This window comes from Aulonocara stuartgranti (assembly GCF_965226115.1).
Source record: "Aulonocara stuartgranti genome assembly, chromosome: 9".
NCBI lineage: Eukaryota > Metazoa > Chordata > Actinopteri > Cichliformes > Cichlidae > Aulonocara > Aulonocara stuartgranti.
In genome coordinates, this window is record NC_138960.1 from 32,833,124 (window position 1) to 32,850,371 (window position 17,248).

General features: G+C 42.4%; 1 protein-coding gene across 2 annotated transcripts in view; it reads right to left on the reverse strand.

The window, feature by feature from the left end:
* The window catches only part of LOC309714473 (LIM zinc-binding domain-containing Nebulette-like), a 54,141-nt gene that overhangs the window by 6,362 nt on the left and 30,531 nt on the right, over positions 1–17,248 (reverse strand). Inside the window, exons 3-5 of one of the 2 annotated variants that reach the window (XM_082546971.1) lie at positions 12,822–12,906; positions 3,856–4,677; positions 563–770 (exon numbers count right to left, since the gene is read on the reverse strand). In XM_082546971.1, the coding sequence (XP_082403097.1) occupies positions 4,564–4,677; positions 12,822–12,906 (199 nt within the window). In that variant the 3' untranslated portion in view covers positions 563–770; positions 3,856–4,563. Of the gene's footprint in view, positions 1–562; positions 771–3,855; positions 4,678–12,821; positions 12,907–17,248 lie in introns of those variants that run through there. The other variant, XM_082546970.1, reaches the window with a different exon arrangement.

Sequence of the window (17,248 nt, forward strand, 5' to 3'; positions counted from 1 at the left end):
GCTGACTTTGGGCCTGCAGCCATCACAGCCTCACCCAGAATCACAGCAAACACGACTCTCTGGGAACGAGCTGCTTTGGTCTCTTCTTGAAGCTGAATTTGGAGTTTTTATAGGTGGTAAAAGAAAGAAAAGAAAGCCTCCTCACTGACCAGCTCTCTCTCTCTCTTTGTGTCTTTCCTCAGATCTTGTTAATGAATTCTGAAACACAAAGCTTTTCCTGGGAGAGGCCCTGTGATCTCGTCCTGATGTGAACCAGTGCTGCTGTCAGCCACAGCTCAGCAGAAACAACACATTTCTCTTCAGGTTTTCAACAGTTTATTTTTTAATGGAATACTGTACTGCACTACAGATAAACTCAGATCCTGCTGCTGTTACTGACAGTGGAAACTATGCCATACCAGCGCTTTGAAGCTGAAGCGCGTCTCATCTGCAGCTTTTTGCAGATGATGTTTTTCTTTCTAATGAGCCTGCACTGTGATGTGTGGATGACATCGCTCTTTCTCAATTAAGCAAACAGAAAACCAGCTGTGTTATTTCCGGATGCTCTGACCTCGACTCTTTAAGGATCTGTTGCTTGCAAAGAACCTGCGAGTGATCGCTGACAACACAGTGTTTAAAAAATGACTTTCGTGGACGTTAAAGCACTGATGGAGGGGAAGCTCTCATTCAGCATGCCTTGAATTCATCCCAGCTCTCCCAGTACTATTGTAATGGTCTTCATCCAGGTGCCAGTCTGCTGTCGCTCAGTTTTTTTGAAGCTGCACCGAACTCTGCTGGGACACACAAGCAAGGCCAGATGTCACCCTGGTGGCGTCTGACAGTTTCCAATGATTTCAGACTTTATAGGTGTTTCTTTTGTTCCCTCTACACTACAGAGCTGAGCTGATGCACCACAGAGGTGAAACTGCACAGCAGTTTCTCCTAAATGTTGGGATGGACGTCCCCTTTATGAACATTTTTAAATCCTTTAAAAAATATTTTCATTCTTTGGCTTTTAAACCAAACTGAGTTCTGATTTTGACATTTAGAGTTTTTAACACACTTGTAAAATAAACGGACTCATCTTAACACCACTGGACTTGCTTTACAGCACGATGTTGAAGATTAAACTGAGCAATAATCAGGCTTTTTCTATCCTTCTGTATAAATAGCTGCAGATTATTAATATCACCTGTTATGTTGAACATAATAACGGCACGGAGGACAGCAGGGTCGAGGTTAATCTCTGTTCGTTACATCACTTCCACTCTCCCACGTATGTCAGTGCTGTCTCACTACTTTAGTCTAATCATCTTCTTTTACCCAGTCAGCCTCCACTCTGCACTAAATCTCACTTCCTTCATTTCAAATGAAATGCGACCCCCCCCTCCTCCCCGTCTCCGCCTCTCTCAGCGCTCCATCCAAGCCTCCATCTTTAGGGAAAGGGTTAGGAAAGCAAGTCATCAAGTCAAAGCTGATGGTTTCTTACATGTAAAAGTCACTTATTAATTTAACACAGGTCTCAGACTGAATATGAGGTGAAACCTGAAGCCGAGGGGTGGCAGTCGGGGCTGAGACGTGAACCCTGAGTGGAACATGCTGGATGTGGGAGGTGTGACGACCTGTGTGACAAACTTATGGAGCTTCTCTAAAAATGGCCAGGTGGTGATTAGAGGCTGTCAGCTGGTGGCAGGGTGCTGGAGGGGTGTGATGAAGCAGGTGATATGCAGCAGGTCCAACTCACCACTTTTAGATGTGATGATTTCCTGCTAACGCGCTGGTGCCCGATCCCACAGGGGGGAGCTGTATTTAAGCTACAGGGTGGACCAAAGGCAGGGTCATAAAGTTTCAGCTCGTCAGAACTCCAGGAGTGACAGGATCTCCATCAGGGAATGAATGAATTCCAAAACAGACGCTCGCGCCGCCTTCGATGACAATTACTCTTCGTTAGGTGACAGCAGCATCAGAGCGGGTAATAAAAACCGAGGGAAGCTGAGGAAGAATTTCAAACCTCAGCCATACGACAGACACACTTCTAAGAGCAGATTGAAGCCTGACGTGAGGAACATAAAAAGTTCTCATTTTGATCACCGCAGCTACATCGTTAACATCATCTGGATTCCCACAGCATAGCAATGAGACTCAAGGACAGACGACGAACTACGACACCCGTCAGCGTGTCCGAGCGGTTAGCATGAAACATTTTTCCTAATAAAACACGAGCTGCTGATCATATTCAACTCAAACTGCTTCTCTCCGTCTTCGTCCACCTCCTCTTCCTCACACTTATCCCCCTCATCTTTCTTTCGCCAAGTCAACCTCGAAAAGAGCTGAGTAATAAAAGGTCTGCTGTTAAAGGTCACAGCAATTGAGCGAGAGAGCCAATGTGTGCGTCCTAATTAAAGCAGAGCGAGAGAGGAGGGAGAGTTTGTGCTAACGGAGCGGAATAACGCGATCACTCGGTCAGGTAAACAGAGGCGGAGCCCAAGATCGACAGGCTGGAAATGAAGAACCCAGAAGAGACGAGGGAAAAGAAACGGCTAAATATGTCAGCGTACGATTAACTCAGTCCAACATTGTTCAATCTCATTTTTATACGACTGAACTGTTTCCCAAGTTTCTCACGTGTGCTGGATAACGTGAGGGTCACGCTGCTCACACGTGTGTTAGTCCTGTGATGGGCCGAGGGCGGGCATACCTCACCTTTACACTTCCAACACACAAACAAATTAATTGTGTTTTTCTTTTCTAATAAAGTCAAATTGTTTATAACCAGTGTTGGACCTAAACTACATGCCAGGATTCATACATGGTTAAACTGGCCTGAGCCCGGGCAGATTCTACATCAGGGAATCTGCGGGGTTTTCCTCTGCACAGTGAGCAGGTTTCCCAACAGACGACACGTCTCAACCATCTACTGTCAGTCAGACAGTTGGAAACAGGTCAGAAAATGACACTGAATATAAATCAATCTGATAAGTTTTTGCACACATGTCAGTTTTTACTGAATGCTGTTTAACCTCTCAACACCTAGCAGCTCACTGGCAGCCTGCAAAGAGTAAAGTTGGGTTTTGTTACATGCAAATGTTTCTATATGTTACATTTCAAATGATTGTCTTGGGTTTTTAGTGAGAGTTTTTGCATTCACTTGTTTCAAACTGAGCAAATCTGCACAAAACGATGGACCCAAAAGACTCAGACTCCACAGATTCAGTAATTAAGTAATCCCACAACCCCCGATTTCCAGGATAAAACATGGAATAAATACAATGGAGTTCCAATAAATCGACCATACAAACCATCCAAGATCTAATAATATACAAACCAAAATCACAAAGGTCAGCTCTGCAAATAGAAAGTAGATGAAACCAAACAAACTCCACACTGACTTTTCCCAGTGATCCACAAAAGCACAAAAAGTTCACTTCACTACCCCACTAACGACAAAACTCAAGAAAATGTCTAGAACAACACAAAGGCAAAGAGTCCACCAGTCTTCGAAGACTATATATAATTTATATGCTAACATATATTTGAGATAAAGAGAGATGTCAAGTCAGAGTACATGTGTTTAGACTTTATTAAGTATAAACACATGTACTGTTTAAGCTCATATTTGAATGGTTTGAATGGTTTTGAATATTTTGAATCGGTGGAGGAGATGCAGCGTGATAAACTGTAGATGCAGCAGTGCACGATGATCTTTGCTTTTTAGGGGCAGAAGTGCATGATCCTAACTTCATGACCAATTTCTAAAATTTCTCCAAGACTGCTGGTTTTACATGTTTTATAAAAGCAGGAATACAAACGTAAAACAATCAGACTGACGTAAAAAAAAAGAGACAGAAAACGACTACAGGAAGGAAACAAACAGACCTCAGCATCATCCACTGAGCGTCGTCTGGTCATCAGGACACATCTGTAGAACATCTGTGCGCACAAACACACACTCTCTCTCACACACCACAAAAAGAAAACAATCACAAAAAATAAAGTTCATTAAATGTTGATTTTAAATGATTCAACATCACAACAGTTGTAACTTCTGCATTTCTGACAAACTACTTTCTGGACTGAAATCATTCGTTTAGTGTAAAAACACTCAATAGTTTTTAATCTTTACTGGTAATAAATTCAAACTTCATTCAATTGATTCTACAACATTCAAACATCCACAAACTTCTAGCAGTAACTCCGTCCTCCCTGTTTACTAGCTTGTCTTGTTACTCGTGTATTATCGTTCTCCTCCTCTGGCCCTTCACGCTCCCCTTTGCGTCTGTTCTCTCCCAGAAACCTTTCTTCTTCTTCTTCTGTTGCCTTTCAGAAACATTCATAATGTAACCTACTTTGCCTACATTCAGTAAATAGAAGTCGTGATCACTTACACTAATGGTTGTAGAAGATGCTCCTCTTCAAACAGCTGACGTCAAAACGCTGCAGGGCTTGATGATGTAGACATTTTGTGTTTGTGTGTGTGCGTGTAAGAGACTGTGCTCACCGACCAGAGTGCATCCTCACACATACACACACACACTCTCATATACAGAGCGACAAACAGTAGCTTGGTGTGTATCGTGTGTGTGTTCATACGTTGCTGATCTGCTCCTGAGTCCTTCTGAGTCTTTGCATCTCCGGAGTGTCGGACACGATGCTGAACCCTCGACCTTTGCTCTCCTCAAAGTCCTTCTTATACTTCACCTGCAGGAGAAGCAGAGGGAACGAAACACTTCATGTCAAAGGGACAGTCACACTATGAAAGCGTCTCTGTGGCAGTGTGAGGGACACAACTCGATCTATATTTGATGTGCTGCAATATTTAGCTCGTCCACGTCTGTCACACTGTTGCACAAAGACAAACACCAGCTCGGCGTCTCCAGTCGAGTACTTCCACGCTTACACTCGCTATTTTCAGTGCACAAGCGTGTTCACACTGACAAGTGCGGCTACATGACGAGCACAGCAAGGATGAACATGAAATGCTGGAGCTACACTTCTCAGCCTCAATCGCTGACACACCGAAGAATCGTGGAAACCACTCAACTATTTTCAGCCAGCAGGAGGATTACATTAGTTTCGACTTCAGTTTTATGTGGTCAGACACCCGACAGGTAGCAAATGTCTGCAAAAACCAGCAGCTGACTCAACAATTAAACAGTTAAAAGGTGCAACACTCTGTTTTTAACTTATTTTATTCTGTGGGACAAGTTATCCCCACTTAGCTTTAAAATGTAACTTCTGTGTTTCACATTGCAAAAAACAAAACATGAAAAATATCTTAAGTTTGTGCTTTAAGGGTTTATTTAGTTAGACAAGACAGGAGAGGTGGGAGAAAGACTGGCAGTAAAGCGCCTCGGGGCAGATTCAAGCTCAGGCCTCTGCAGCCGTACAGCGTGAGACTCACCTGCTGAGCCTCATGAGCTTTACCAGCACCCTGAAAGAAAGTTTCAACAACAGACCTTATTTTACGCATCCAAGCAAAAGTCTATTCAGAAAACTGACACAAGGGAGTCACAACTCAGAACGTATTCCAACAGTCCTTTCCAATACCTGCACACTGCGTGGAAGTGCACTAACAGAAGTATCCAAACTCAGAGACAGTGTATAACATTATGCAGTAAGGCTTTGAGAAGAGCAGTGGTTCGGTTTCCTCTGGGTGAAAAGACGGATGAGGATCCGCAGACAGCTGCGATCACGATGTGGTTCAGGAACTAATTAACGACATAATTCAGCTACGGTCTCATGAAAGCAACAAAACCGTGATGACGTGTAATGATATCTGAAGGTGGATTTCACCTTTAAGTGAGCCCACACAGCAGCAAGAAATAATTACACCACTCAGTGCTCAGATACGCCGCGGCAACAATCAACCTCACACGGTGTGAAAAGGACTTTAAATATGCTGTAATTGCCCCGCGTACGTTTGGAACTCGATCTGCAGGATATGAAAAGTAAAGAAGTTTTTATTTCTGGCTTTAGAAGCTGATTTTCACTGCTCGACTGTTCTCGCTCCTCACAGAGTCCAACAGAGGCAGTTTGGTTAATGATCTGGAAAAGTTATTTCAGGCCCACACCTATAATAATGTTTATGTGACTGACTGATGGTTATTTATTGACTGAAAGCGGAGCTGCTACTTAGTAAACTTCTTTTAAAATTGCCTTGTGCTGAGACAAAGCTGCGGATGACACAATAGTGAAGATTAGGACATTATGGCTCCAAACAAGTGGAGATGACAAGATTATTATCCAGAGTGACTTCGTCACTTCATGGATCTCTTCTAAAGCCACAGCTTCCACTGAGAGGTTGATAAACAACTCATGAATGAAAGTCAGACTAACAGAGCCCAGTCTGCAAAAAAGTGAGAGCGAGACGCTGTGAGAGCTGTAAATAAAAACAGAATGCAATGATTTTTGGGAAGAGGCAACAAGAGACTGGAAAAGTTGTGCAGAGCTAAAAAATAAAAAATCGTGCCGACACTGATGGTGTTGATTAGTAAAATGACAAAAAAGAGACTGAGACTATCAGAAGGGACGATGGGGAGGAGTTCACCTCTCTGTGACAGACGGCATGTTCAAATCGTTCAGCGATTTAACAATCAAGCTTCTGATGTAAGATTTCATCATCTGTTATCATCAAAGATCCAGAGAAGTGATGTTCAGGCCCTCAGGCAGAACTCAAACACACCTGACTCTGTGCTGGAAATCACTGCATGGGCTCAGAAACACTCCTAAAAACCACTGTCAGTGAACTCATCGCTGCATCTACACAAAGTTTGAACTCGACTGTGCAAAGATCCAAATCCAGCAACACTGTTGCCTTTTGACTCCAGTCTGACCAATCACAACAAGCCGTGGAATAAAGAGAGGTGGGACAGAGCCTGTATGACAGAATGAGGGGGCGTCGGCACACATGCACAGGGGTAGCTTGTGCATCTGTGGAGGCCTCATTAATGCTGAGCGGAGAAACATGTGCTGCCATCCAGACAACATCTTTTTCAGGAAAGGACTTGCTTATTCCACACTGACACTTTTTCCACATTTTCCAACAGCACAGCTGTTAAACCGGTCCGCCTGTCGTCCGGACCTGTCACCCAGCAGCTGAAATCGAGCAACAGGAATAAAAAATCTGGGAACTCGGGAGACCAATGCTGTAGTTTTAAAAGGCAAACACTTGCAGGGTCTTGTTAAAAGAAGAGGTGATGCAACTCAGCGGTAAACATGCTCTTAACTCAGCGTTTTTGAAGTGCGCTGCTGTCATTTCAATGAGCGGACATGTTTCAAAAGAACGATTTCTTGTGGTGTTTCTGTTTTATCCTTAGATACAGACTCTAAACGGCTTTTACATTTTAGTTTTGAATCATGTCGTGGGCATGTTCAGGATTCTCCACACGTTTAACACATTCACTTTGCAGGACACTATTTCTCTATGAGGGCAGACTGATCACAGATCTGTAAATGAGTCAGGGTCAGCCAAACCAGTACTGTGTCCCTGCCAAGCAGCAGGCCGAGTGGATGATTTAGAGCCCACAGACAACAACGATAACAAGCATGCGGTCATTTTTACTCCGGTCCCGCCCGCACTTCAGCTCGACCTTCAGAGGAAACACTCTGCAGCTCGTTTGGACCTAATGTCATCCTGCTGGTGCCTATCAGTCATCAGTAACAGTCCATTAGCCCTCAGAACAGCGTTGCATAAGGCTATAAAACGCAGGAGTATGACTCATAGCGTTGTGTGTTCTGTTATTCTGCTCTCACAGTGATTGCCCCCATTCTCATTACAAAGCAGATTAAATCCCCATTCATCAGTCCGAGGCTCCCTGCAGAGCTAATATGACAAGCTAATGAGCTAAACTACACACACCCTCTCTCTCACACACACTCGAGAAACTGGACAAAAGTGGACCGTGGGGGTGGGGCTTGCATGGCTGACCATTTCTGATTGGTTGAGTGCATTGGCTCATTTTCTTTTTACATTCAATTAATTTAAATTACTTGTTGATGAATTTGGTAAGACTGCCTACGTCTTCTCCACAGTTATGACTGTAGACTGTATATAATAAAACTAATGTGGCTTCTACACTGAAGTCACCGTGAAACTAACGATGAACAAAGGACGATTCGTTTGGTTTCAAAGCAAAGTGTGACTGAATAGAAATCTAAGAACAACCATCAGTTGTCATCATCAATCTGTGGACTCGGAATACTTTCCTGATGAGTTTACAGTCTCGATCGCTGGTTTCACTTTGGATAAAAAAGTCTCTGTGAGTCTCTCACCTGCGCTCTGACGTCTGACGTGAAAACACTGAGACGGCGGAAAAGCATCAATCTTTTACAGAGTTTGTGGATACGACTCAGTGATCTCATCTGCAAAGCACTAAATCACAACTGACAGCAGCACAGCTTCATGCACTGTTGATTGTCCTTTGCTGTATGTGGAGACTCTTTTTTTGTAGTCTTCAACATTACCTCCTCCTCCTAGACTGGAGTGGAACAGTTTTATAGTTTTATATGGTCGTGGTTGCTTCATCTGCTTCACTGGTTTCAGGAAGTTGCGTGGTTGAACACAGATCTCTGCGTCCTGTATGAGTCCGGTTTGAGGGGACAGGGTTTCAACTATTACTTAACTATTATAAGGAGAACTTCACTGATTGAACAATCCTCTACTTGGCAGTGAAATGAAGGAAAAAAACTTTTTTTAACAGGAAGAGAAGTCCAGGCTCAGGGAGGGGCAGTCATCTGCTTCAGCTTTCAGGGCGATGAAAGAAAGACGAGAGAGAAATGGAGCATGGAGAGACCACGAACAACAAACTGGACAAAACAAACTCCAACAGAGAGAAGACAAAAGCTGAAAACAGGGAGTGAAGATGCATCAGGGTTTGTCCCATAGCAGCCTGAACCAAAGCAGCATAACTAAAGGATGATCCAGCCCCCAAAATAAGCTTTAATCAATATTGGATGTTTTAAGGCTAATCCTTGAAGTACACAGGCTACACAAACTGGGAGCTGGTTCCACTCATCCCAGTCTACTTTTAGAAAGTCTAAGAACCACATGGAGGTGGCTGCAGCTCTGGAAGCAGAACAGCTCATGATAGGAAGCACTTACACAGAAAAAACGTAGACAAAAGTGCTTGTGTCAATGGGTGAATGAGGCATGTTGTACAAAGCACTTTGAGTGGTCGAGTAGAAAAATGCTATATAAGAACCATTTACAAGTCAGCCCGTCTGAGAGCAAAGTGCTCTATTAGGTTGAAAAGAAACTATGAGGTGTTTAAAATGTGCTGATCATTCAGGACTGTGTGAGATGGTCTGTGAGGCTGTTTAGGTTTTGATGAACGATCAGCTGGTCTGAAGGATGAAAAACTGCAGTTTCAGAGCAAATAAAATAAGAGCTGTTTATTTGATCTCACAATGACTTTTAAATAAAACCGAATGATTTTAGTTTGCAATGAAAAATCGTTGTTTTTTATTTTGTGACTTCTCTATATGTAATCCACATGCTTGAGACAGACAGCGCCAACCATAACCAGGTCACACGATCATGTCTCATCCTTTCCTCTGTGCCTTACACAACGAGGTCAGTGCTGAACATATGCGGGGTTTCCCAGTGTGTGTAATGTAAGCACACTAATGCTACACAGTGTCACTGTCTGTTACAATCAGCTTCCTGAAGGAGAACCTGTGAGTTTCAGAGCAAATATAAACAGACTTATACATGACCTACAGAGAGAGCAGGCGAGTGGGCAGGAAGTAACTAAAGAAGAGGAAGAAGAGGGTTTGTTTCCACCTTCTGCACGGCACAAGGGAAGAAAGCCTCTTTTACAAAGACAATGCTAAAAATGACACATTAGTCATTTTACATCTTTATTGATGCTGATTTAAGTTTATTCCAGTTCTATTTCAGCTAACCTCCACACCCAAAGAGGAGAAGATGCAAACGCACCACTGTTGAAATTTTAGGGATGCACCTTCTTTATTTGAGTGGTTCTCACTCCACATCTGCCTGCCGTGTAGATGTATGATATGTTAGTGGATCTTTAACCCATTTCTGCTGATATGAATCCAGTGTACAAACCATGAAGACTATAGCACAGCTACACAGACCTGCGGGGTCTGTAAAGCTGTACAAAATAAAACATTTATTTTCCCCTCAGTCGATGTGGATCTATGTCTTTGGTCTGTTGTGGTTTTATGATATTGACAATGTTTTTGTATGTAAAAGGCCAACCAGTGCCAAGAGATGGAAAAGTGTTGATTTTGGTTTGGATGGTTTGGTTTCACATATTCTGCAGCATGCTGTTCATGTGAAAGTGTTTAGACCTAAATAATAATAATGATAAATAATAATAATAATTTAGTATTCTTATGGAAAGTGCTCACAGGATGTGCTTTATTTTGAAATAGAAGGAAGTGCCCTACTCTGTCTCTAGCTTTAGTGATGCCTGCTGCATGCAGCTGTGTGGTGTTATCCTGGATGAACAGCTATACTTCCTGTGCAGCAGCTTCATGCTCTGGACTGAACCCAAACAGCATCTATTATAATTTTGACATAATAATTACTTTTTAAAAATGTTGTTATTATTATTAAAATCGGAAGAAATAAATTAATCTTTCATTTTCATAACTTTAGGAAACAAAGACATTTTTTTATTTGAATCATAGTTTCCTAATCCTGTGGTATTACTGAGCGTTTTGTTTTTATTTATGTTTTTTTTAAGTGCTGAATTTGATTTTTTCCGTCCTGTGTTTGGTTTCATGTCCTTGTTCTGTTTGTAGTGGTCTTACTTCCCTCCGTGCTTCCCTGTTGTTCCTCCCTCTGCCTCATCTCTGAGCTTGTCTCTGCTGTCGTGTCTGTGAGTCTTGTTTCTGTTTTACTTTGAAGTTTAGCGTCATGTTTTTTATTTCTAGGTTCTTGGTTTACTTTCTGTCTTCTTCCCTCTACATGTCTGTCAGCCCACCCCTAACTGTTTCTACCTGTGTCAGTTACACTCAGCTGTACCTCCTTCCTCACCCTCTGCGTGTACATCCAGCAGCCACTGTATTAGGTAGACCGTGCTGATACTGGCTTGGACACTCTTCTGCTTTCAGAACTTCTTTAACTGGCACAGATTAAACAAACGTTCTTTGTGTTGTGTGTTCAGAGATGCTCTGTTGCATACCACGCTTGTAACAAGTGATCATTTGAGTAGCTGCCTGGTCTCTCCTCTCACCTCTACCATCAACAAGCCATTTTTGCCCAGATCATGTCTACATGCCTCAACACGCCGAGATGCTGCCATGTGATTGGCTGATTAGATATTTGGGTGAACAATTGAGCAGGTATTCCTAATAAAGTGTCTTTTGTCAGTTTCCATTATGCTTCTCCCTGTGCTACCCTGTGTGTTCACCTGTGTTTCTGGATTAGCTTAACATTTTCCACTTTGCTTACTGCCTAAATAAACATTCATCTTTGACTGGATGTCAGCCTGCTGAGTCCTGCATTCAGCTCTGACGACACCAGTGTATACTTCAAAGACTCTTATTGTGAAAGGCAGAATAGGAAGAAGCCTTTCTCACATGTGTAGGAGAGTTTGGATCTCCTCATCAAAACAACATTGCAACAGTGATGATGTCAGTAGTCTGCACTAACAGGGCATTAAAATCCAAAAGATCACCGATGTAAAATATTTGGTTTTTACAGTTTCCTGAAATCACAGCAGAGGAAAATGAGTGAAAAGAAGAAACGGAGACGGGACAGAATACATGAATGTGTGAAACTGGTCTGTAAATGACAAATATTTACTGGCACAGAGCAGGACACAGACACACATAAGCATGCCAAACAGCATGCCCCCTCCAGCAGACTGCTGAGTGGACATCTGTCCTTTTGTACTGCAGTCTGCTGGGCTGAAACACACACACACACACACACACACACACACACACACACACACACTGGATGAGGACATATGGCACAGATAGCTGGCTGATTCTCTCACATGTCCATTGCATCAGTTAGTGTCAGTAAATCGGCACAGTGACTCATCTCGCCTTCGGGAAGCAGAGCTGCCAGCACAGCTTCTACCGGCTCACCTGAGCGTTGGTTTTCATCTCTGTGCCGTGCCACAGGGGAGGAGACATGAAGCTAAGAAGGTTTCAAATACATCAGGGCATCAAACAGTGTGACCTAATCTACGAGGATCTGTCATTTTAAAAACAAAAGAAGTACTTTTATTCAAGACCAAGCTACACAGCAGCCTCTGCTGAAAGAATAACTATGTTTCTTGACTTGATGACTGAAGTGCAGATTTTTTGCGGGGTTTCAGCTGCCAAGTTTCCATCCAAATGTAGCATAAATTTTAACCCATTTCCAGAAAATAGGTAAAGAAAATGTGGACCATAGGGTTTGGCACACTGAGAAAAGAAAAACTGAAGAAGTTAAAGGGGAAAAAGCTCCAGTGAAAACCTAAACTGACTGAAAGGTCACAGTATGAAGCCCTGATGTTGGTGAAACCTTCTTAGCTTCATGTCTCCTCCCCTTTGGCACGGCACAGAGATGAAAACGCTCAGGTGCACAGCTCTGCTTCCTGGAGGCGAAATGAGGAGAATGTGATGGAAGTTTGTCTATTTATACACTGCATCTGGCTTTTACATACATTTTTTTTTTATCGCAGTCAAAGTACACCAGTGCGAATCAGAGCTGTGGGGAAAACAAGGAGGCTGCCTGGCATCATTCAAAAGGAAAAACCAACCAGACGAACACTACATGGCATCATCATCATCAAAGCAGGTCAGAGATGATGGCAGCGCTCCTGCATCGTACACACATCTGAGGCCTGGTGTGTGTGTGTGTGTGTGTGTGTGTTTACCTGGCTTTGCAGCTCGCTCTGCTGTCTCAGTCTCAGGTTCTCTGGAGTGTCGGCCACGATGGTGAATGACGTCTTGGGGTAATGTCTGAAATGAGACAGAGAGCGTGGTCATGCATGAAAGGTGAAAGTTCATGACAGTACAACTATGGTTTGTTTGAAATGGTTCCCAGGAGAAAGCCTCTTCTCTCTAAAAAGGATACTGAAGCACATCGTAGGTTTGCAAAGTTGCATGTGAACAAAACAGAACACTTCTGGAACTGTATCATTTGGACAAAAGAGACCAAACACACAATATCAGCAAACACCAGCTGTCTGTGAGGTGATGGTGGGGTGAGGATTTGAGCACCTTGCAGTCACTGGGTTGACCGAGAACTCCTCTGTATAACAAAGTTTTCTAGAGTCTAGTGTGAGGCTGTCTGTCTGACAGATAAAGCTGAAACTGAGTCATGCAACAGGACAATGATCCTAAGCACAGAAGGAAATCTACAACAGAATGTCTGAAAAAGGAAAGAATCGGATAAGTGACGCATGCACGTTTTAGAAATCCTTAAAAAGTTTTGAGATTGACTATAATATCTGAAGTACTCTGACAAAAGCCAGAACTACATGGCATTTAAAGGTCTTGTTAAAGGTTGTTGCCTCAACAAACAGCCATGATGCTAATACAGAAAATTCACAATAATAAATATTTGAGTGCTTAGAAGCAGCAGAAATGCTGTAAACTCCCCACTGACACATTTGCACCTGTTAATGATACATTTCTACTGAATGTGCTCGAAGCTGTTTGTTTATCACCTGTAGCTGTAACCACTCACATCTTTGTTTCTCTCACTGCGAAGAACATTTTAATACAAATGTTGAGCCCACTTTAATAATAAAGGCAATGGGCTGAAAAATGTCAGAGCCCTTTGTGTCCTGTGAGTCACCTCAATGAGTTAATGACCCACCAGGACGGTGACATTAGCAGAAACAATGACCCATTAAGAGGACGTAAAATTAAAAAGCAGCACTGTGCTATTACTCTAGTTATCTCACTTGACCTTTCCATCTCTTACTAATAGCCTTTGGTGCATTCATTTCTCCGCATCTAAGAACAGAGTTTGAATTTTAGCTTTTGTCTGCAGGAACCCACGGTGTGTAGGACAATGGATTTCAGTAACTACCGTATGAGGAGAGTGGATGGGAGACGGAGGTGGAAAACACTCCCACACACCACCTCCAACAACCTTTGAGGATATATTTTTAGTATAACTGGCGTTTAGCCCACAAAGAGAAACCCTCTGTGAGCTTTTAAGGATAGTTTTGCAAAGGAAGGACCAGTGAGCATAAATGTAGTGCTTTAAAATCTCAAATCGCCCTCAAAACCTTGAGCCTTCTCTCATCTATGGACGGAATATGTAATTTTTATTGGAAAAACTCACCAAATCCCCCCACAAAACAGAGATTTCACCCTCCTACACTTGATATCAAAAGTTTCGTGTAACAGCTTTTTCCTCAAACAAATCCTTGGACATTTTCAACCAGCAAGTTTCTCTGTAAAGGTCATCGATCATCGACCTCGTTCCTCTTATTTGAAGCAATTCATGCTTTGGCTTGAATTGATTTTTAACATTTTCTTTGCTACTGTTTCCTCATTTTGCATCTTTCATGATGAATGCACTTCTAAAAACAGGATGTTATTTTTCTATGAAACACTGAATGTTTGTTGCTTCTGGATTCAAAGTGTGATCCAATGTCCCGGGAAGAAAAACGGTAGATGCTAAAGTCACAAACACTGGTATAACAGTCTGAGAAGGAAAACTAACAAATCCAAAAGCAACAAAATGGGAGAGACTGGTGCCCAGAGCCAGCTGGGATAGGCTCTGGGTCCCCAAAACCTAGTTGGACAAGTTGTTGCCCTCACTTCTGTAACATTGGTGCTCTTTGGTGTCTGTGTTGTTCTACTTTTGGTGACATGTACAGTTCAATTTAAGAGGCTGGAGGGGAGATGGTGTCAGAATCTTTACAATGTCCTGGTTCATGTCCTGTTTCGTCCTTTAAGTTCTTGCTGATTCGCTTAGTTTGCTGGTGTAGGCACTAAAATCTGCTCGATTTTGTCATGGACCTTGAAATGTTAGTTTTTTGTTCTCATTTGTATTTCTAGTTCTCATCTCTCTATGCCTCATTGTATTTGTACTTCCTGCCTTTGCTTCCTTTCCACATTATCAGCTCCACTTTGACTGCTAAAACCTGTGACTCATTTTTCAATCCGCGTGTACCTATGTGTATAAATAACCTGGTCTGATAGGTTTTTCCCCTACAGCTTCCATCATATGTAAGGTTTTTGTTGTTGTTTGTGTTTGTGGCTTTGTCCTATCATGGTTTCAGTTAAAATATGCCCCTTCCCCTCCATGTTTTGGATCACTGATGAAACTGAGAGGAAATGCTCTGATATTAAAAGGAAGATAACTTTTGGGCAACTAATTATCAAATATATCAACCATTTTCCAGTTCAAGTTTTGTTTGATTACTACGGTACTGTTTCCAGAAAAATGGATCAAGTTTGTGGCTTGTTTGAACTTCACTGAGTGACCTCGTGCCACCTAAAAGAAACTCCATCAAAACTGTTGACTGTCAGCAAACTGTCACAGCTGTCTCGTGCTGATAGCTGCTGCTCAGCTCGAAGGCTCAGTGGTGGAGCTGCTTTTGTAACGCTGAGGCGCAGTGGGTGGAAGAAACCAAAACACGGCATGAAAAACGACACTCAGCACACAGAGAACTGAATCACGGACACGAAGGCCACTAGGCAAACATGATTTTAAGATGTCTAAGGACATTTCTGAAAGCTTTAACAACATTTTTTAGACTTAAACACTGCGGAGGAACAACACGCCAACACAAACTAAACAATAACACAAACTCCAACTTAATCAGCACCTCTGACAGTTTTACAAAATATATTAAACTGTTAAACTGAGCGTTTGATACAAAGCCTGAGTGTCCTGAACCTGATCACACACTCGACCCGCTGTAAGAATCACAGACTGAACACTGAATAAACAAACTACGTAACAATTAGTCCTTCATAGATAACTTTGTAATTGTTGGTTGAATAAATCATTCAAGCTAACTTTTAAAACACCAGTTGAATCCTGGCATCTATTGAATATTTTGTTTTGTCTGACCAATGATCCAAATTAAAATACAATAAAAAGATTAAATAAATGTGGTCAGTGCCAGCTCACATCAGGTTTCTACAAATCCAACTTGAAAAAAATGGGTTAGCCATTTAAACTGCTTTAACCTGACTATACAAACCACTTTGCAACCCACCTTCACCACCTCATCATTTTCATTTTGTGTCTAACTTAAACTCATATTTGTGGTCATCGATGTCTTGATCTCACAATCAGCCACCAAACAGATGTTAACCGCTGCTCATGGTAATAGCAATCCTCCGCTGACAGTGGTGGTGCTGACAAACTCTTGTAGCTTTACTTGATATTTCATCATTCTGTTATTATTATTATTATTAGTTGGGGCGATCGTGGCTCAAGAGTTGGGAGTTCGCCTTGTAATCGGAAGGTTGCCAGTTCGAGCCCTAGCTTGGACAGTCTCGCTCGTTGTGTCCTTGGGCAAGACACTTCACCCGTTGCCTACCGGTGGTGGTCAGAAAGCCCGGTGGCGCCAGTGTCCGGATGACTGGATGTGTAAAGTGCTTTGGGGTCCTTAGGGACTAGTACAGGCCATTTACATTTATTATTATGTATCCTTAAAGTTATTAAAATACTCTATGAAGGGAACATCATTTTATTATGATTGTATATTATTATAAAAATGAGAAATCAAATTAAACAATCTGTAAGTGCAAAGATGAGTCTAATCTATGAAATCCAATTTAGATCATAGCTACTACGAGATCAACTTCAGCCAAGATGAATCAGATTAAAGTGTGGAACATAGAGGCCTACATGTGACATGCTAACATGTTAAACCTGCTGGTTCCAGGAAGAAACAATATTTCTATTAGAGTGGTGGGGTTTTGTTAACAGTTTATGGTTATACAGACATTATATACACTGACTATGTTTTTAAAGTGTATACAAAAAATGAACATATTTCCGGGTGAAGTGCCACGGCCTGCATTCTTTATATCAGTCAACAGAGGGCGACTCCTCAATCGAAGTCAGACTGTAGAGAAATCAAGTGGAACAGTTGAGGGGGTGCTTTAAGGTGTGGCTGCTCCTCAGTGACCAGTTTTCTCAGTCAGACCATATACAACTGGTGTCCATGCTTTATATGCAGTCTGTGGTAGAGCAATAACAACATAACGGTTGTCTCTACGTTCAGTCCAGGTTCAGGTAATGTATCTGCCGTTGACTACAGCACCCTGCGAGCAGGCTGGAAACCCCGGAGGAGCCCAGCGACCAGTCGATCTGCTGATTCAG